The sequence below is a fragment of the Bos javanicus genome, chromosome 3 (genome assembly GCF_032452875.1).
Source record: "Bos javanicus breed banteng chromosome 3, ARS-OSU_banteng_1.0, whole genome shotgun sequence".
NCBI lineage: Eukaryota > Metazoa > Chordata > Mammalia > Artiodactyla > Bovidae > Bos > Bos javanicus.
In genome coordinates, this window is record NC_083870.1 from 66,337,017 (window position 1) to 66,360,145 (window position 23,129).

A 23,129-nucleotide genomic window follows, 5' to 3' on the forward strand; every position below is an offset into this window, starting at 1 on the left:
AGAGTCGGACACGACTGAAGCAACTTAGCAGCAGCAGCAGCAAGAAGTAAATAACGAAAACAACAAAAAACAATTACCTAATATGGAAATCACTACTGCTATCTACCAATTTTTTTCAGCCCTCCTTTGTGATATTTCATAGTATTACACTTACCTGCCCTGCTTGAAGTTAGTGGGGCCATTTTACTTGCTTTGGCCAGAGATGTGTGAGCAAAAGTAATATGTGTCAGCTCAAGGTGGAAGCTCTTAGAGCCAGTGCATGATTCATCAGGTTGTTTTTCCCTTTAGCACCACAAACAGCAACATCTAAGATTACTGCTGCTTTGTCCCAAGGTCTCTGAGTGCTCACTGTGGGCAGAGCTCCCCTTCTGAGTGGACAGTATCCACGGGTGAGATACAAACCTTTCTGGATTTATGGCACTGGGACTGGGGGGCTGTTATTATAGGTATACTTGTGCCAGTGTGTTTTGGAGATGATCAAATTCCCACCAGAATTATAACCTACCTGTGTAAGATGAGGCACAGGAAAAAGAAACAAGGCAGATGTCACAGAAAAGTGGACAGGAAAGAGATAGCAAAAGGAAAATAAGCTGAAATCCTTAGTTTAGGTTTCAGGAACCTAAACCCGAAAATTTAGGTTCCAGAGTTCCAAATTTTATATGATCTTCCTAAAAATAACCAGTCCTGATAAACACCAAAAGTTTATTTTTTAGAAATCATTTGTTTGAAGTTTTAAACTAGTCAAAGCACTAAAATGACATGAGTTACATGCTGATGGAAGACACAAAATATACATATCACTATTTACTCTCTTATACAACTCAACAAGTATGAAGAGCATAAAATACATTTATTCACATAACACATTTCATCAACTGTTAAAATATGTCAATGACAAGTTGAAGTCCAACAATATTATTTACCAGGCAGTACAATAGTCTGACCCCCAGTGAAGCAGAAAAATATACACTCCCATCCTTTATAGTCTCACCTTAGACAATTAGTCTTGAGCAATAATGATAATATATATGTGAAGCTTGCACCAAGTTTCACAAAAAGTTCACTTCATTTACTAAATGATCTTACTTGGACTCTGAACTCAGGTTAGGCACAAAACTAAAGCAGGTTTATCATTTTCATACTGAAAATGATCAAACAAGATCATTTGTTTTATAAGACAGATATATCTATGTATATGTGTGTGTTAACTTAGTATTTTTCACTTCAGCAACAACAGATAATTGGAAGCAACTTTCTGCTTTTATTAAAAAAAAAATGTTTAAAGAACATATTTCTATCACCTAGTTAAACCCATCAGTAAAAAGTCTGATATTTTAGGATATACTTAAAGCTAATTATGGAACAGCACTATCTCTCTGTACCCCTAAACACATCTGCTGGGGTTTTGTAGTCTCATTTTTTAAAAGTTCACTAACATTAGAAAAAGCCTGCTATTTTCAAGTAATCTGCCTAGAAAAATATAATCCCCTAGAAATAATGTAATCAAATTGTATATGAAGTTGCTTGGATACTATTTTATCCAATGAGAAGGGAAATTCAGTTACTCTGATGGTCTAATGATAAATTTTAAAGTAGACTGTAAAACTTTAAAAGTGGTAAGCTTCCTGAACACTATTTCCAGTCATTTGAACAAATATCCTTCCCCTTTGAACAAATATATGAAAGTTATTGGCAGATGCTCTACTTTATTATTCATTATACAATAAATTGTCAGCCACATGGAAATACATATAATAACAGAAATAAAATTCTGAAGTCAGATATGCATATTGTTGTGCTCATTTCATTTCATTTTCTGTGGACAAAAAAGCCTAACACAATGTAAGCACACATATTCTTTGACTATTTTTTCCCCCCAATTTTTGGTGTTTATTTCTTGAGTTTAACAGCATCATGAAACCAATTTAGTTGCTCTAAACCTAAGCTCAGATAATAGAGATAACCCTTCCAGGATGTGCAGAGAATGACTGCCCTGTCACTCCCCAAAATCTTGCATGCTAAGCTCATGCAGTCCTATACATGGCCATGTCACAATATCTCCTCAACACAGACACGCATGACCAGAGCAACATCATAGCAAGAGAAACAATTTTGTCATTTGTCTTCTCAAGGAGAAAAGGCCTAAAACTGAGGTTTTCTCCTCCACAGATCTCCTAGATCAGGCTCTATGGGCACTAGTCACTGCAGCATCCCAACCAGCCTGAGGAGAAAGGATGGAACTTTGCTTCCTTCTACTTCAGCTCACAGAACACCAACACTCTCTCAAGGAACTCTAGGAAATACGTATCTCCTCTAAACCATCAATTAATTCTTTTAGTCTTTAAGTGCTCCTAAAACATGTGAGAACATTTATGTAATATAACAGCAATCACAAATTGCAATGGCTTTTTAAAAAGTATATACACTGGAGATAGATAGATAGATAGATCTTAAAATAACCAACATGTAGTTGTCAGCTTAAACTAAAAGTACACAAAACCTTTGCACTTCCATGCTCATTTGCACCAAGATATCCTTTCCAGTAGTTCAATTTGGCAAGTATCAAGCATCTACTATGTGCTCTATATGTGAATGACCTAACTTGGTGTGATTCATCATTTACTGGTCATAAACTAAGAATATCATATACACCAGTGTGTCTATGCATCTTGCCCTACTTTAAATTCATTGGGGAACAAAACAGTTGTCTTTAAATCTTCACTGAGGCTGTTTGCTTGAGCAAACATTCTTCCAGTGTATTCATTACATTAAGCATACATTCTTTTAATGTATTCATTAGAATTTACCAACATTCACCAAAGTAAACAAGAACAAGAACTTTTAAATTACCAGTCAAAAGCAAAAATTTGTAAAAATAGTAATTTAAGTCTAATTGATCTATACAGATTTCCTAGAGAATCTAGTCAGTTTCACAAGGAAGAGTAATATTAAAACAGACCCCAACTAATGAAAAAATGAGTTTTTTATAGAAATGCATTTCCTGAATATAAAGCAGAACTAGCTATCCTCTGCTCTGACAGACTCAGGACATTTTGAATGATTACTAAAATTCTTTGAGTTCAATTACACAAACAAGCAAAGAAAAAAATGTAAGTATTATTTGGAAATTTGGAGAGAGATTTTTATCTTTTGGTTAATCATTATAAGGGTCTCAAAATACCTGGCTAATTGCCAAAGTTCCCCTTGACATTGGTAGTACAGGCTTTGGAAGATGCCATCTTACAGATTTAAAGAATTCCTTTCAACTTAAATTTCTGATGTCCTTGGTGTGTGTGTGAGTATACATGCGTGTATAAGTGAAAAGAAACACACTAGCTGCAGATGGTCTTTGAATATTTTTCTCTAGAGGCTGTGTTTCTTTTGTTCCCTGACACAGAAATGACACTGTGTCAGTGGTTCTCAGGTAAAGCACCTTTACCAATGTTCTCTGCACCCATCACTTAGGGTTTAACTTCTGCTTGTTTGCATTATCCATGGCTGAGTTCCTTAGGAACCGCTACAGTGCAAGTCACCTCTACACCTGCTCACACAGACTTTGTTTCTCTACACACTATTGACTATACATAAGCATTTTCAGAGGAAATGGTGATTACTTGAAAACTGTGCAAATCTATGACTTAACAAGAATATCTTCAAACAAAAACTGACCTTCATATCAATAAATGCAAGAGTTGTATCTGTCAAATATGACAAAGAAAGGTTCATTCTAAACAGGCTCACAAGACCAGGCAACCTGACAGCCAACCACGTATGTGGAAGTCATTATAAGAAGCCACAATCAATCCCCTGTGACATGACAACACACGTATTAACTGAGGCTACGTAATGAGGAGTAAAACAGACCAGATCAAAAAAGGGCACCCCATTTCACTGTGCCTGGTCTACATAGAGCAGTGACCCCCTAAATGGCCATTTCACTGTTCAGGTAGTAGACCAAATACACGCTTCAGGCTTCAAGAGAGTCACTCATTTCAAAAGCAACAATAGCACAGATAAGGCCCAAACTGCTTTCGTTTGACTCCTATGGCATTATTTTATCACATTTACCTCCAGTTGACAAAAGCGTGTTAAAATATGTAATTAAACAGCTAATTTAACAAATTTAAAAGCCAAGTCTGACAAAAGTGCCCCCATACTATCTGGGTGAGGGCTGATTTTTCCAGTTAGACTTTCTCTATTTACACAATTAACTGAAGTATTGCCAACACTTTTTTTTAAATTTGGTCCTAGACCTACACTGATTTACCATCCTATTCAACTAGGTGCTTGTTTGCTGAGTTACTTTCTCTGTAACTGGTAAATCAGAAATAGCAGCAACCTTTAAGGAATTTTTAATGGAGCTAAGCTCCCAAACATGTAAGCTGATGACATGTACTCCACAACAGCGTCTGGTACACACATAGAGGTTCCTAAGGACAGCCTTCCGTAGAAGAATATACACCCAAGGATCTAAGATTTGATTCCATGTTGCCATTCGAAGAGTAAAAAGGGTTCTTTCACAGGAATCCTTAAAATCTTGTATATTCATTCCAATGCTGGCCATTGTCACCTGCAAAACAAACAAAATAGAGAAATCACTTGATAGACAGATTTTTAACTTAACAAACTGCTACATGGTATTTATTTCACTTTCCACAAAGTGATGTTATTTTGCAAAACACCAAGAAAAAGAAATGATAGCAGAATAGCAGAAATAGCAGAAACATTGACATAGACATCTGAATCCTTCAAATTCAAACTGACACCAGAACTACGAAAATGACAACTTATACAGCAAGTCAAATGTGCACAAACAGAATGACCGAAGAGCAGACAAACACTGATCCTAGTTACAGACCTCTTCTTACTTCTGGGAATAGAAAATTCAAAGCCAACATATTTGTAAATCTTGATGAAAAAACTAAAGTTTATTTATGCAAATAGATTATAGATAAGCTAAAGTTTATATAAACTATAGATAAAAGTTTTTAAAATTTTATTTAGAACAGCTATACACTGTCACTAAGTCACGTCTGACTCTTTGCCACCCTGTGAACTGTAGCCCTCAAGGCTTCTCTATCCATGGGATTTCCCAGGCAAGAAAACTGAAGTGAGTTGCCATTTCCTTCTCCAAGAGATCTTCCCAACCCAGGGATGCTATCCATGTCTCCTGCACTGGCAGGTGAATTCTTTACCACAGAGGAAGCCCTAGCTATAGATTAGAACTGGTCTAAGCATTGAGCCTAGCTTTTACTTCTCAATGAACATTTGCAGAACAAACAAAATGTCTTTGAAAACATCTTGGCTATAAAAACAAATAACGAATAAATGAACAAAAGGTAAAACTGAAAATTTAAGGGGGATTACACTATTATGTCAGCAGGATTGAGAGACAATGTAAAAACCTAAAACCCAAATGGAAACAACAAAAAAAAATCAAGTCTTCTTGGTCTTCTTGATGGGTCATTATCAAGAATAAAATGCTTCAATGTGGCTGGTGATACTTATGGTTAAAGGAGAAATGTCCCTTACCAAAACCCTCATTGTCTACACAACAAACTCCTTAACTGCCTTCTTGATGATGCATCTGACATCCATCTCTATAACCTCATCTCTCCTGCCAATACCCTACGCTCCAACCACAGTAAAAGCCTCAACTGTCCCAGATCCACCAGGCCCTTCTGAGCTTTGGCTTGTATGGCTCTCATTTTGAACCTCCACTCGCCATTTCTCTACCTGAAAAACTCCTATCCATCCTTCAAGCCCCACGTCATAATGGGCTCACCTCCATGAAACTTTTCCCAACTTCTCTGAGATGAATTAGCAAGTTGTGCTGCTCCAGCACCCTGTCCTTACTCAGCTGTGTCACATGCCACACTGCATGATAATGTATTATTTACTTGCAAATCTATGATCATTTCTTCTTTTTATTTTTATTTCTAATAGCTGGTACAAAGCTGGTACTTAAGATGTTCTCAGTAAATGGTAAAATGAGCAAAATTATATTATATTTTATTCATTGAGGCTGTTTCTAGAAGAACAGCATCTAGTCATCAGAGAAACATCTGCTCATCCATCACAGTGGTCTGATATTTTGAGGCCTCAGTTCAGTTCAGTTCAGTTCAATCACTCAGTCGTGTCCAACTCTTTGCGACTCCATGAATCGCAGCACGCCAGGCCTCCCTGTCCATCACCAACTCCCCGAGTTCACCCAGACTCACGTCCATCGAGTCAGTGATGCCATCCAGCCATCTCATCCTCTGTCGTCCCCTTTTCCTCCTGCCCCCAATCCCTCCCAGCATCAGAGTCTTTTCCAATGAGTCAACTCTTCGCATGACGTGGCCAAAGTACTGGAGTTTCAGCTTTAGCATCATTCCTTCCAAAGAAATCCCAGGGCTGATCTCCTTCAGAATGGACTGGTTGGATCTCCTTGCAGTATTTTGAGGCCTAGAATGTTTCTAAAAGTAAAGGATTCCAAGGCGGTTTGTTGCCACTAAAAGAAACAAGATCTTGCAGTCCATGCAGATCCTTTGGGAAATGATTCTTTCCTTTATGGTTCCTCTTGTAGGGGAAAAAGTGATCAAAGTGCAGGTCTAAAGATTCTCTAGCTAATAAAATTGACCAAGTTTCACTGCACAGATAATTAGTCCTCAGACAATAGTCCCTGGGTTACTTCCAGACTCTTCTATCACTTCTCCCCAAGTTAGCTAACAGGATTGAAGAAATAAGCCTATATGAGCCCTGTTTCTCTTAAAAGAAAGAAGGGCCAAGGCCCAATTGGCAATTGACTTGAGATACTTTCATTTTATGTTTTTTCTTTACTTATCAAATGTTTGTTCATTTGCTGTGTGCCAGGCAATGTGCTAGGCTCTGAGGACACAGTGGCAAACGAAGCAAGTATTGCCTGTCCTTACGAAACTTACAATCTATTTTTCTTTGCCTTCTTTTTTTTTTTTTTTTGGACGTGGGGTGGGGAGGAGTGGGTTGAAGAATGAAAGAAGCAATAGGTCTCTTGCCTGATAAATACTAAGTGAATGCAGTTCCTGTTAATGACTACATGTGTTCCTAGAGATCTCAGAGCCCAGCCAAGACATTGCTCTCTGTAGCTGGGAACAAAGATGCTTGGTGCACTTGGATGGAACAGCTGGGCCTAGTTTAGAAACATACAAGCTTAAAATGCTTGAGTTACATGACATTCACTTCTCTGACTTTCCTCCTTCCCTTGCAAACACCAATGTGGTCACCAGCCATGAAAAAACATTGAGTCCTCTGCTGAGGGCAGCCAGTACCCAGGGCTTCCAGCACCGAGGGTTTTTCCAGAATACCAGGGTAGTGGCCAGACACTCCTCACTCTCCCCTTCCTATGACCCCAGCCCCAGCCTGGAAGCGAGGTTGCTCTAGAACCTAGCTTGGGAGAAGCACCAACAGTTACCCACCAAGTGGGTGGAGTATTTATATAAAAGAAAGATCATTAGTATGTTGTTGACAATAGTATATTGTTGAAAATTCAGGACAACTCAAGTATGCAACAAATCATAAATTATGGTACTTTCATGCAGTGGAAGATATGTAAGCTTTCATGTTTGTGATTCAGTCTTATTTTAATATTTTATTTATTTATTTGGCTGCACTGGGTCTTAGGTGCAGCATACAGGACCTTTTCGTTTTAGGTGTGGCATGCAGGATCCTCTTTAGTTGCTAACTCTCAGCTGTGGCATGTGGGATCTAGTTTCCCAATCAAGGATCTAACCCAGGACTCCTGTATTAGGAGCTCAGAGTCTTAGTCACTGAGCCACCAGGTAAGTTCTCAGTTTTAATTTTTTAAGGCAAGTTACCAAATATATTGACGGTATGATCCCGATTTTGAAAAACTTTATGTAATTTTGTGCGCACATAGAAAAAAAAACTAGTGTATTTCAATGATTTTCTTGGTTAACTCTAGATAGTAGAATTGCAGAGGACTTTGATTTTCTCCTGTGCTTTGTCTCTAATTTCCTCTTTGTTAGATTATGAATTGCTTTATAATCTGTACTTTTTTTCCCTCAAGTAATTTGTTGAAATATACAGGCATACCGTGTTGTATTGTGCATAGCTTTATTATCGTGCTTTGCAGATACTGTATTTTTTTTTCTACAAATTGAAGGTTTATGGAACCTCGTGTTGTCAGATGACGGTCAGCATTTTTTAGTAATAAAGTATTTTTAATTAAGGTATGTATACACATTTTTTTAAAACATAATGCTATTGCAAAGTTAAGAGCTTACAGTACAGTGTAAAATATAATTGTGTTTGCCCTGGGAACCTAAAATTTCATGACTTGCTCTACCGTGATAGTCACTTTACTGTGGTGGTCTAAAACCAAACTCATGATATCTCCGAGGTTGTTGTTGTTGTCGTTTTAGTTACTAAGTCATGTCCAACTCTTGGCAACCCATGGACTGTAGACTACCAAAGTACTAAGTCCGTGAGATTTTGGGCAAGAATACTAGAGTGGGTTGCCATTTCCTTCTCCAGGGGATCTTCCCAACCCAAGGACTGAATCTGCATCTTTTGTACTAGCAGGTGGATTCTATACCACTGAGCCATCAGGAGAGCCCTTGATCCCCAAAGTAGGCCTGCACTATTGTGCTAAAGACTCAGAACTAATGTTGATCATTTATGAATGTCTGTGTTTATGTGAGTGGGGTACTACAGAATTGCTGGAGAATTTCAGCCCTGATAAGCCTGATAGAAGGTTGGGAGTTGGGGTAAGAGCAGGAATGTCTACCATTTTCCCCAGGCTCCATCAAAAGTCACTTCACAAACCTTGAAAGCATTCTTCTCTGGCTGGCTCACTGGAACTTGGATTCCAGAGAGTTGTGCATAGATTTTCATCACTCGTGCAATCTTTCATCTAGTTTCCAAGAGCTACTTGACACATAACTATGCTGTTATTTTCTAAAATATCTTCCTTTAGAGCTTGGCAGGTTATATTCAGTCATCTTTGTTAAAGATTAGAATTCTAACTGAGAAGTGTAAAGGCCAAGTGTTTGGATGTTCTCTGGAAAAACAAATGAATTAACTTGATAGTTCTCAAGACATTCAACATTAAGACAATAGAGAAATAATGAAATCAAAGAAGTATGTGGGCCAGAATGTTTGTGTTCATTGCTAGTTGCAAAGAGCAAAATAGACAGATGATACAATAAGATCTCCACTTATTTGGGCCACATAGTACAATTAACTGTTATGGTAACTGCATATTTTCTAGAACTAACACCAAAAGAGATGACCTTTTCATCTTAGGGGATGGGAATGCAAAGGTAGGACGTCAAGAGACACCTGGAGTAACAGGCAAGTTCGGACTTCGAATACAAAATGAAGCAGGGCAAAGGTTAACAGAGCTTTGCCAAGAGAACACACTGGTCATAGCAAACACCCTCTTCCAACAACACAAGAGACAAATCTAGATTTGGACATCACCAAATGGTCAATACCAAAATCAGACTGATTATATTCTTTGCAGTCAAAGATGGAAAAGATCTATACAGTCAGCAAAAACAAGACCAGGACCTAACTGTGGCTTAGATCATCAGCTCTTTATTGCAAAATTGAGACTCAAATTGAAAAAAGTAGGGAAAACCCTAGACCATTCAGGTATGACCTAAATCAAATCTCTTATGATTATACAGTAGAAGTGACAAATAAATTCAAGGGATTAGATCTGATAGAAAGCCTGAAGAACTATGAATAACTATTCATAACATTATACAGGAAGTGGTGACCAAAACCATTCCCCCCCCAAAAAATAAAGAAAGAAAGAAATGCAAAAAGGCAAAATGGTTGTCTGAGGAGGCCTTACAAATAGCTAAGAAAAGAATAGCAGCAAAAGGAAATGGAGAAATAGAAAGATACACCCATCTGAATGCAGAGTTCTGAAGAATAGCAACGGAGAAGGCAATGGCACCCCACTCCAGTACTCTTGCCTGGAAAATCCCATGGATGGAGGAGCCTGGTAGGCTGCAGTCCTTGGTGTCGCTAAGAGTTGGGGACGACTGAGCAACTTCATTTTCACTTTTCACTTTCATGCATTGGAGAAGGAAATGGCAACCCACTCCAGTGTTCTTGCCTGGAGAATCCCAGGGACGGGGGAGCCTGGTGGGCTGCCATCTATGGGGTCGCACGGAGTCAGACACGACTGAAGTGACTTAGCAGCAAAGAATAGCAAGGAGAGATAAGAAGCCATCTTAAGAGAACAGAGCAAAGAAACAGAGGAAAACAATACAATGGGAAAAACTAGAGATATCTTCAAGAAAAATAGGGGGTCTACCAAACAGGAAGGCTTGGCTTTGGAGAAGCAATCTGAAAATTCATCCTCTGCAAATAGAATGAAAAGGAAGTTTCCAGACTCTGTGTATAAGCACTCAGAGTACTTTTGCTGATGAGCTATTTCAAGACCTTTGGCTGAACACTCAGCTAAAATATTGAAACACAAGGAGGAGCTAAGATGGCAGAGGAGTAGGACGGGGAGAACACTTTCTCCCCCACAAATTCATCAAAAAAACATTTAAACGCTGACTAAATTCCACAAAACAACTTCTGAATGCCGGCAGAGGACATCAGGCACCCAAAAAAGCAACCCAAGTCTTCGAAAGGAGAGAGAAGAAATACAGCTCCACCCACTAGAACACCGACACAAGCTTCCCTAACCAAGAAACCTTGACAAGCCACCTGTATAAACCCACACAAAGCAAGGAAATGCCACAATAAAGAGAACTCCACAAACTGCCAGAATACAGAAAGGACACCCCAAACTCAGCAATTTAAACAAGATGAAGAGACAGAGGAATACCCAGCAGATAAAGGAACAGGATAAATGCCCACCAAACCAAACAAAAGAGGAAGAGATAAGGAATCTACCTGATAAAGAATTCCGAATAATGATAGTGAAATTGATCCAAAATCTTGAAATCAAAATGGAATCACAGATAAATGGCCTGGAGACAAAGATTGAGAAGATGCAAGAAAGGTTTAACAAGGACCTAGAGGAAATAAAAGAGAGTCAATATATAATGAATAATGCAATAAATGAAATTAAAAACACTCTGGAGGCAACAAATAGTAGAATAACAGAGGCAGAAGATAGGATTAGTGAATTAGAAGACAGAATGGTAGAAATAAATGAATCAGAGAGGATAAAAGAAAAACGAATTAAAAGAAATGAGGACAATCTCAGAGACCTCCAGGACAATATTAAACGCTACAATGTTCGAGTCATAGGGGTCCCAGAAGAAGAAGACAAAAAGAAAGACCATGAGAAAATACTTGAAGAGATAATAGTTGAAAACTTCCCTAAAATGGGGAAGGAAATAATCACCCAAGTCCAAGAAACCCAGAGAGTCCCCAACAGGATAAACCCAAGGTGAAACACCCCAAGACACATATTAATCAAATTAACAAAAATCAAACACAAAGAACAAATATTAAAAGCAGCAAGGGAAAAACAACAAATAACACACAAGGGAATTCCCATAAGGATAACAGCTGATCTTTCAATAGAAACTCTTCAAGCCAGGAGGGAATGGCAAGACATACTTAAAGTGATGAAAGAAAATAACCTACAGCCCAGATTACTGTACCCAGCAAGGATCTCATTCAAATATGAAGGAGAAATCAAAAGTTTTATAGGCAAGCAAGAGCTGAGAGAATTCCACACCATCAAACCAACTCTCCAACAAATGCTAAAGGATCTTCTCTAGACAGGAAACACAGAAAGGCTGTATAAACTCGAACCAAAACAATGAAGTAAATGGCAATGGGATCTTACTTGTCAATAATTACCTTAAACATAAATGGATTGAATGCCCCAACCAAAAGACAAAGACTGGCAGAACGGATACAAAAACAAGATCCCTGTATATGTTGTCTACAAGAGACCCACCTCAAAACAAGGGACACATACAGACTGAAAGTGAAGGGCTTGAAAAAGGTATTCCACACAAATAGAGACCAAAAGAAAACAGGAGTAGCGATACTCATATCAGATAAAATAGACTTTAAAACAAGGGCTGTGAAAAGAGACAAAGATGGACACTACATAATGATCAAAGGATCAATCCAAGAAGAAGATATAACAATGATAAATATATATGTACCCAACATAGGAGCACCACAATATGTAAGACAAATGCTAACAAGTATGAAAGGGAAATTAACAATAACACAATAATAGTGGGAGACTTTAATACCCCATTCACACCTATGGATAGATCAACTAAACAGAAAATTAACAAGGAAACACAAACTTTAAACGATACAATAGACCAGTTAGACCTAATTGATATCTATAGGACATTTCATCCCAAAACAATGAATTTCACCTTTTTCTCAAGCGCACATGGAACCTTCTCCAGGATAGATCACATCCTGGGCCATAAATCTAGCCTTGGTAAATTCAAAAAAATAGAAATCATTCCAAGCATCTTTTCTGACCACAATGCAGTAAGATTAGATCTCAATTACAGGAGAAAAATGATTAAAAATTCCAACATATGGAGGCTGAACAACACACTGCTGAATAACCAACAAATCACAGAAGAAATCAAAAAAGAAATCAAAATTTGCATAGAAACTAATGAAAATGAAAGCACAACAACCCAAAACCTATGGGACACTTTAAAAGCAGTCCTAAGGGGAAAGTTCATAGCAATACAGGCATACCTCAAGAAACAAGAAAAAAGTCATATAAATAACCTAACCCTACACCTAAAGCAACTAGAAAAGGAAGAAATGAAGAACCCCAGGGTTAGTAGAAGGAAAGAAATCTTAAAAATTAGGGCAGAAATAAATGCAAAAGAAACAAAAGAGACAATAGCAAAAATCAACAAAGCCAAAAGCTGGTTCTTTGAAAGGATAAATAAAATTGACAAACCATTAGCCAGACTCATCAAGAAACAAAGGGAGAAAAATCAAATCAATAAAATTAGAAATGAAAATGGAGAGATCACAACAGACAACACAGAAATACAAAGGATCATAGGAGACTACTATCAACAATTATATGCCAATAAAATGGACAACGTGGAAGAAATGGACCAATTCTTAGAAAAGTACAACTTTCCAAAACTCGACCAGGAAGAAATAGAAAATCTTAACAGACCCATCACAAGCACGGAAATTGAAACTGTAATCAAAAATCTTCCAGCAAACAAAAGCCCCAGTCCAGACGGCTTCACAGCTGAATTCTACCAAAAATTTAGAGAAGAGCTAACACCTATCCTGCTCAAACTCTTCCAGAAAATTGCAGAGGAAGGTAAACTTCCAAACTCATTCTATGAGGCCACCATCACCCTAATACCAAAACCTGACAAAGATCCCACAAAAAAAGAAAACTACAGGCCAATATCACTGATGAACATAGATGCAAAAATCCTTAACAAAATTCTAGCAATCAGAATCCAACAACACATTAAAAAGATCATACACCATGACCAAGTGGGCTTTATCCCAGGGATGCAAGGATTCTTCAATATCCACAAATCAATCAATGTAATACACCACATTAACAAATTGAAAAATAAAAACCATATGATTATCTCAATAGATGCAGAGAAAGCCTTTGACAAAATTCAACACCCATTTATGATAAAAACTCGCCAGAAAGCAGGAATAGAAGGAACATACCTCAACATAATAAAAGCTATATAAAAAAAAAGAAAGAAAGAAAAGAAAAATAGAGATAACAAGGGAACGTTTCATGCACAGATGAGCACAATAAAGGACAGAAATGGCAGGGATCTAACAGAAGTAGAAGAAATAAAGAATAGGTGACAAGAATACACAGCAGAACTGTACAAAAAAAGGTCTTAATGACCCAGATAACCGTGATGGTGTGGTCACTCACCTAGAGCCATACATTCTGGAGTGTGAAGTCAAGTGAGCCTTAGGAAGCATCACTATGAACAAAGCTAGTGGAGGTGATGGAATTCCAGCTGAGCTATTTCAAATCTTAAAAGACCATGCTGTTAAAGTCTTGCACTCAATATGCCAACAAATTTGGAAAACTTGGCAGCGACCACAGGACTGGAAAAGGTCAATTTTCATTCTAATCCCAAAGAAAGGCAATGCCATAGAATGTTCAAACTACCATACAATTGCATGCATTTCACATGCTAGCAAGGTGATGCTCAATATCCTTCAAGTTAGGCTTGAAGTACATGAACCGAAACTTTCAAATGTTCAAGCTGGATTTAGAAAAGGCAGAGGAACCAGAGATCAAATTGCCAACATCCATTGGATCATAGAAAAAGAAAGAGATTTCCAGAAAAACATCTACTTCTGCTTCATTGACTACACTAAAGCCTTTGACTGTGTGGATCACAACAAACTGCGGAAAATTCTTAGAGATGAGAATACCAGATCACCTTACCTGCCTCCTGAGAAATCTGTACACAGGTTAAGAAGCAACAATTAAAATCAGACAGGAACAATGGACTGGTTAAAAATTGGGAAAGGAGTATGTCAAGGCTGTATATTATCATCATGCCTATTCAACTTATAAGCATAGTACATCATGCAAAATGCCAGACTGGATGAATCACAAGCTGGAGTCAAGATTGCTGGGAGAAATATCAACAACATCAGATATGCAGATGATACTACCCTAATGACAGGGTACAAAGAGGAAATAAAGAGTCTTTTGATGAAGATGAAAGACAAGAGTGAAAAAGCTGACTTGAAACTCAACATTCAAAAAACTAAGATCATGGCATCTAGTCCCATCACTTCATGGCAAAAAGATGGAGAAAAAATGAAAACAGTGTCAGATCTTATTTTCTTGGTCCCCAAAATCACTATGGACAGTGACAGCAGTCATGAAATTAAGACACTTGCCCCTTAGAAGAAAAGCTATGACAAATCTAGACAGCATATTAAAAAGCAGAGACATCACTTTGCAGACAAAGGTCTGCACAGTCAAAGCTATGGTTTTTCCAGTAGTCATGTACAGATGTGAGAGTTGGACCATAAAGAAGGCTGAGCACTGAAGAACTGATGCTTTTGAACTGTGGTGCTGGAGAAGACTCTTGAGAGTTCTTTGGACTGCAAAGAGATCAAACCAGTCAATCCTAAAGAAAATCACCCCTGAATACACATTGCAAGGACTAATGCTAAAGCTGAAGCTCCATTACTTTGGTCTCCTGTTGTGAAGAGCCAACTTACTTGGAAAAGACCCTGATGCTGGGCAAGATTGAAGACAGGAGGAGAAAGGAGCCATGGAGGCTAAGATGGTTGGATGGCATCACCAACTCAATGGTGTTCTGTAGTCTCTGGAATCACAAAGAGTCAGACATGACTTAGTGACTGAACGACAACAACAACTGCCTATCTCGGCTTCCCTGGTGGCTCAGTGCTAAAGAATCCACCTGCCAATGCAGGAGACGTGGGTTCAATCCCTAGCTTGGGAAGATCCCTTGGAGAAGGAAATGGCAACCCACTCCAACATTCTTGCCTGGAAAATCCCATAGACAAAGGAGCCTGGCAGGCTACAGTCCATGGGATTGCAAATGAGTTGGACATGACAGAGACTAAACAACAATTCCGTATCAAACATTAAGGTCACCCAATTAATCAATCTTCCAGGCCACTCTACTCATACTCATAGAGCTCACATTCATTAAAGTTTTATTCTGGAAGTTACGCCATCATCCCCTACCCTGTCTGTTTTTCTGTTGACTGGTATCAGCACTCCAGTGGCTATTAACAATTATAAGCAATGTTAAATTAAGAATTATGCTTTCGTTCCTCTGAGTAATCATGAAAGTAAATCAATCCATTAGTGAATAGTTTCTTAGTGTATACTCTGCCCAGTCCTTATAGTAGATGCTAGTGATGCAAAGAACAATAGTTAGAGAAATCTCAACATATGATATATTTTGCTCTTTTATTTAGATTTTCTGTCTCTGCAACTAAAATATCATCTTCAAGGCATGTATTTTTATCTGGTTGTCTGTTGTATACCCAGCAGCTGGCATACATAGGACAGGTCAATATTAGTTGAATGAATTAAGTGAATGAAATCCCTATGAGTAGAAACTGGTAAGAAAGAAAACAGTTACATTATTGTAAGTAATATAATAGAGACATATAAAAGGTGCTACAAGCAGAGTTATTTGCTAGTACATGATCACAGATGCAGTCATTAAAATGGTGAGTTTTTGTAGTTTTTCTAGTACATAGAAACTTCATTTAGTCAGACTTGAATAATTTTGCATTTATGGTGATTCTGCAGCAGTTTATATTTCTCCTTGGCACCATTTTTTTAAGGACATTTAAATGAATATGTAATTAAAAACCCATTTCTGATAGAATGTTCAGCTTCTTTAGATACCAAGCCATTTCTTAGAATTTTATCGACATCTGTCTTCAAATGAACAGTGCCTATGACGACTATACGTCGGTCTCATCTAGTCACTAACGCAGGTAATTTCATACATAGTTATCTCACTCCAAGAAGCACACCATCCCTTCCTCCTTTCCATCATCAGAGAAGACTTAGTTCAGGGACACCTTTTTAGGGAATAAAAGCATACAGAGAGGTACAGCCCACTGATTTTCAAGCTATTGTCCCTTATAACATTGTTATCCAAAGACTGATCTTTAGGTTTGGCACTTAAATAACCACAGAAATGAGGGCTAATTCTGATTATGCAACTACAATCCAGTCTTACCAGATGATGATAAAAGTCCATTTGGAAGTTTTACCAAAGAACCACGTCCTTACACCTCCATGTTTAAGAAGTTCAATCAATGTGTTAATTTGGACAACTAGTGGTAAAGAACGATGCATAGATGAGTGATTTTTAAATGTCATAGTACCTATAAAAATTCAAAAATTAAAAATTAAATTTTCATTTAATTTCATTTATATTGCCATAATGGCAATTTTTAAAAGGCATATAATCACTGAGTATAATCACTGAATCTATCTCACTAGAACAGGTAACTTTTAAAGTTAAATATACTTATGGTGATTTAACTATAGCATTTATGCTTAAAATAGAATAGCTTATCTCTGCAACAGTGACTACAAGAACCTTGAGAAAAAAAACTTGACTCTAGTTTAAAAAACTTAACTCCTACATAATATTTTTTTAAAGTAACAAATTGAAATGTAGAAGCTCTAGCAGGATATATCTTTCAACTACGAACTTTTTCCATATCTAAATGTTATAAATGTCCATATTGTTGAATATAGAAGGTAATATTTCAATAATTTCCTATTTATTGAATACTCATTAAAATTAAGACAATATTTGTACTTGGTGAATGATGTAGAGATAAGTAAAACAGAAATACTACAGTATTGGGAGAAACAGACAAAAACATATATTATTTCTTACAACACAACTCAAGAACAGCTGTGAAATGTTGCCTACCTCCTAAGTATACATTTATGCTGCATAATACAAACACTTGTACAAATAATTTTTTTTTCTGTTTGGTTTGTTGATAGATTAATCAATGTTCCAATCAACAGTGCATTTTTGTCTCTGTCTACAGACTCTGACAGTTACAAAGAAGTGAGAAAATAGGGCGTACTGCATTAAGACAGCTCCCCCTAGAATGGGACTGTCCTAAATTATAATGTTTTATATACATCTTTGCTCCTTCCTGACAGCTGAGGAAATGAGGTACAAAGCAAAGAGCAGGAAAAATTTTCAACTGAACAGTATGTAGAGAAGAAAAATAAGTATAATACTTGAAAAACAAAACTATTAATCTTTCCAGACAAGGGTAATTTGTAGAATACATGTATTATCATTTTGTATTCCAGTACCTTCTGCCAGACCTGTACTTTTTTTGAGTCTGTTTAGAAGGAAAATTTATGCCATAATTTCTAGGAATAATTGTCCACATAGGCCCCTGCTGCTAGTCTTTACCCCTGCAAAAGTTGTAATTTTCTGACACTTTTCAAAGGAATAAAATATAGTCATTTTAGAATACCAAACATAAAAAAATTCTTCAGTAAAATGTTTATATATATACATATATATACACACACACACACATATAGTGCATGCTAAGTTGTTTTAGTCATGTCCAATTCTTTGCAACCCCATGGACCCACAGCTTGCCAGGCTCCTCTTCCCTGGAATTTTCCATGGGAGTGGGTTGCATGCCCTCCTCCAGGGGATCTTCCCGACCCAGGGATCAAACCTGTGTCTCGATACCTCCTGCATTGGCAGATGGGTTCTTTACCACCAGTGCCACCTGGGAAGCCTATATATATATATATATATATATATACACATATATACATAGATATATATCACATGTGATCATTTCTCTAAGGAAGGCTATTGTTGTTCAGTTGCTCAGTCATGTCTGACTCTGTGACCCCATGGACTGCAGCATACTAGGCTTTCCTGTCCTTCACCATCTCCTGGAGCTTGCTCAAACTCACGTCCATTGAGTCGGTGATGCCATCCAACCATCTCATTCTCTGTCATCCCCCTCCCCTCCTGACTTCATTCTTTCCCAGCATCAGCATCTTTTCTAATGAATTGGCTCTTCACATCAGGTGCCCAAAGTAATGATGCTTCAGCTTCAGCATCAGTCCTTTCAATGAATATTCAGGGCTGATTTCCTTTAGGATGGACTGGTTGGATCTCCTTGCAGTCCAAGGGACTCTCAAGAGTCTTCTCCAACACCACAGTTCAAAAGCATCAATTCTTCAGTGCTCAGCTTTCTTTATGGTCCAACAGTCACATCCACACACGACTACTAGAAAAACCACAGCTTTGACTACATGGACATTTTTCGCAAAGTAATGTATCTGCTTTTTAATACACTGTCTAGGCTTGTTATAGTTTTTCTTCCAAGGAGCAAGTATCTTTTAATTTCATGGCCGCAGCCACCATCTGCAGTGATTATAGAGCCCCAAAAAAACCAGAGTCTGTCACTGTTTCCATTGTTTTCCCATCTTTATGCCATGAAGTGATGAGCTTCACTGGTAGTTCATCTGATAAAGAATCTGCCTGCAATGCAGGAGACCCCAGTTCAATTCCCGGGTCAGAAAAATCCTCTGGAGGAGGGCATGGCAACCCACTCCAGTATTCTTGCCTGGAGAATCCCCATGGACAGAGGAGCCTGGCACACTACATTCCATGGCCATGGGGTCCCAAAAGAGTCTGACATGACTAAGCAACTAAGCACAGTACATCTTAGGAGAAGGAAGGCTATGGATATGTACCATGCTTAGTTGCTCAGTTGTGTCCGACTCTGCAACCCCATAGACTGTAGCCTGCCAGGTTCCTCTGTCCATTGGATTTTTCAGGCAAGAATACTGGATTGGGCTGCCCTTTCCTTCTCCAGAGGATCTTCCCAACCCAGGAATCAAACCAGTGTCTCCTGTGTCTCCTGCATTGTAAGCAGATTCTTCACCCACTGAGCTATCCAGGGGAAAAAAAAAAAAACATAAGAAATTTGAAACAAAATAAATCAAAAGATATGTTCTATGAATCAAATAGAGATTGTACTGAGTTACAATGAAAGCAACTTACTCATAACTGAATGAGAACAAACTCTACAGTTAAAAGAAAATTTATTACCAACTGCAGACTCTACTACAGAACTGGACCAGCATCAAAATACATGCCAGGATCCAGTCATAGGAACTGGTCATACTGGTAGTTATGGGATACTAATTTTCAGGAAAGACAGAAAGCCTGCTGTAAACTAGAGGAACATGCTATAGAACCTAAAGCAAGAGATACGGCCAAGAATAATAACAACTAGGAAAGCTCTTTTATATAGTTGGTCAAATGATCTTCATAATGACCCTATGACTATGTAGTATTGTCATCTACACTTTACAGATAAGAGAACTGAGGTTCAATAAGATACGGGACCAGTCCATGTGAAGTGTTGGGCTTGAATGAAAGCAGACTCAGGGCCTGTCGTAATTGCTACACTAGACTGCCTAGGGGGCCTGCAATTTACCTGCTCAGTATTCTCGCCAAACTTCAGGAGAGTAAAGAAAGCTTCTTAGGGAGAGGGAGACACTGGGAGAGACCCTTACCTGAGGGAACAGAGCTCTCACCACAACCAGGCCTAGGGAAGGAGGCCCCTTGAATCTATTGCTCCAGCCAATGTTTCCATCCACCTTGAGGAAGTGGTGGGGATAGAAGGAGAAACAGGTTCAGGATTGAAGTCCTGCTCGAGTTGTAAACATGCCTGAAGAAGCCCTTCTCTTTTTCCCTTAGATTAACACAAATATATCCAACTTGCCACTGAAAGAGGTCAAGAATAAGGCAGAGGCTACAAAATAAGGTTTAGGATTGATGTCTCTGAGTCAGAGGGGTCTGAAGAACTATATTAATGTTTTTGTGACCCAAATCCACTCATGAGTAAATGATTATGTGTTTCTACGATCCATGTTAGCTTAGCCACTACAGCTAAGACCCATGTTCATGTTTCAAAGATAGAATTTAATTGATCCCAAGAGTAGGAAAAAACAAAATGTGCTCTATTTATTATATGCACATGGAACTGTCTCCATCACTTCACCTGAAAAGAAAAAAATCGCAAAATCTTAGGCAACACAGGAAAGTCTTTATCTAGTCCAGTCTTCTCCACAAAGCAGAAATTCCTTAATTAACTGTGAGAAGACTCAGCATATTACTCATGAAAGAACCTCCTCCACTTTAACTGTGTGGATTGTTGAACATTCCCTATTATCACAAGTTAAAATTTACGTATCTTATTTTTTTGCTCTCCAAAGCATCATGGATTAAGTCCACTTACTAAATGTCAGCCTCTCACATACTTTACTTTAAGAACAACAACAACTGGTCTACCCTACCAACAACAACTGGTCTACCCTAATATAAAAAAGAAATAAAAAATAAGAAATCTGAAAAAAAAAGAAAAATAACACTGGTCTTACATTTTCATCAGTTCTTCAACTATTCCTCATACAACATGGTTTGCAAACTCCTGGCTGTCTTCCTCTTATACCCTAGTCTGAAGCTTCCTTTTAAATAACTCACTAGTCAGAAATAAAATTAATGCTCTATGTATCATCTAACAGGTACAAAGTTCAGTGGAACAATTATTCCCTGGGATCTGAATAAACTGCCTATCTGTGCCTCCAGTATTATGTCGGCTAGTTTCTCCTTTGCATGCATGAATTGACTTTAACTCCTAGTATATCACAGGAAATTTAATTCCTCCCTGGGAATGACCTATCCTTCCACACTTCCTACTCCATCCTCACTAAGAAGCCTTACCTAAGCTGTCTATAGCTTGGTAACCTCTCTTTCTAGAGTCCCATCATGCTTGGCACCACTTCATAAGCACTGACAGACATAGTATCAGTATAATATGAAAAGATATATTGCAAAGAGATAATGACAGTATATGTATACTAATCCTTCCCTATATTGTAAAAGCTTTGAGTAGGAATTATACTTTCTCAAATCCTCTCTCTAGGATACACAGGAGAACAGGGAAAGGACTCTCATAGCTTAGGTAAGAAAGATAAGAAGAAACAGGCAATTTCAAGAACAGAAGTGCAGAGATTCAAGCAGAAAGCAGGCCTGGCAACCCCAGATCCAAGTCAGGGATACAAGGTGAAAAACAACAGATGTAAAAGAAAGCTTATGTGGACTTGTGTTTCAAGGATTACCTCAGATCTTTGAGACCATTAATTTCTAGTCTGCCCAAAAGTGTCTATTTACTTAAAGAGACTTGGTTAAAGTGAGTTCTAAATACTTAAATTTTTTAAGGTTAGAAATCAAACATCTTCTCAGAAACCTTTCTTGTCCTTAGGGAAGGGTCATAATCTCAGGTCAAAACTGAGAATGATTTAGGAGGGTGAAGAGGAGAGATATGGATCGGAGATTTCCAACTGGTCAGATTCCAGAAGGACTAAACAGTACTCTTGCCTGGAAAATCCCACGGACAGAGGAGCCTGGTAGGCTGCAGTCCATGGGGTTGTGAAGAGTTGGACACAACTGAGCGACTTCACTTTCACTTTTCACTTTCATGCATTGGAGAAGGAAATGGCAACCCACTCCAGTGCTCTTGCCTGGAGAATCCCAGGGACGGCAGAGCCTGGTGGGCTGCCCTCTATGGGGTCGCACAGAGTCGGACATGACTGAAGCAACTTAGCAGCAAGGAGCTTGGAAATGGGAGGAGGGGAAATGGGATCATCCAGGTACTATAACACAGACCTCTCTGTCTTACAGGTTAAAAAGCTTGTGTTGATTATCATAATAAGTGAAATAAGTCAGACAGAGAAAGATAAATCTCATATGATGTCACATGTGGAATCTAAAATAATGATACAAATGAACTTATATACAAAACAGAAATAGAATCAGACATAGAAAACAAACTTAGTTATTAAAGGGGAAAGGGGGAGAGTTAAATTGGGAATTTGGGATTAACAGATACATATGCTTTTGAACTGTGGTGTTGGAGAAGACTCTTGAGAGTCCCTTGGACTGCAAGGAGATCCAACCAGTCCATTCTGAAGGAGATCAGCCCTGGGATTTCTTTGGAAGGAATGATGCTAAAGCTGAAACTCCAGTACTTTGGCCACTTCATGCGAAGAGTTGACTCATTGGAAAAGACTCTGATGCCGGGAGGGATTGGGGGCAGGAGGAGAAGGGGACGACAGAGGATGAGATGGCTGGATGGCATCACCGACTTGATGGACATGAGTTTGGGTGAACTCCGGGAGTTGGTGAGGGACAGGCAGGCCTGGCGTGCTGCGATTCATGGGGTCGCAAAGAGTAAGACAGGACTGAGCGGCTGAACTGAACTGAACCACTATACATAAAATAGATAAATAACAGGGACTTACTGTATAGCACAGAGAACTAAATTCAAAATCTCATAATAACCTCATATACACATATATAATGAATATCTGAATCACTTTTCTGCACCTTTAAAATACTGTAAATCACTATATGTCAATTTAAATAAATAAAAGCCAAAAAATAAATAACAAGCAACAAAAAAGAAATACTGCATACCTATACAAGTACTATAAAAAAAAAAGATGTAGGACACTCGGCATATCCTAATGGGGTGGTCTCCATGGTACACTGTTAAGGATAAAAGCAAGGTGCAGGACAGGG

General features: G+C 38.2%; 1 protein-coding gene across 2 annotated transcripts in view; it reads right to left on the reverse strand.

The window, feature by feature from the left end:
- Positions 1–688: 688 nt before the first annotated feature.
- Positions 689–23,129, reverse strand: part of PTGFR (prostaglandin F receptor) — a 66,368-nt gene continuing 43,927 nt past the window's right edge. For both annotated transcript variants that reach the window (XM_061411491.1, XM_061411490.1), the window contains exon 3: positions 689–4,570. In XM_061411491.1, coding sequence (XP_061267475.1) covers positions 4,280–4,570 — 291 coding nt within the window. In that variant the 3' untranslated portion in view covers positions 689–4,279. The remainder of the gene's footprint in view (positions 4,571–23,129) is intronic.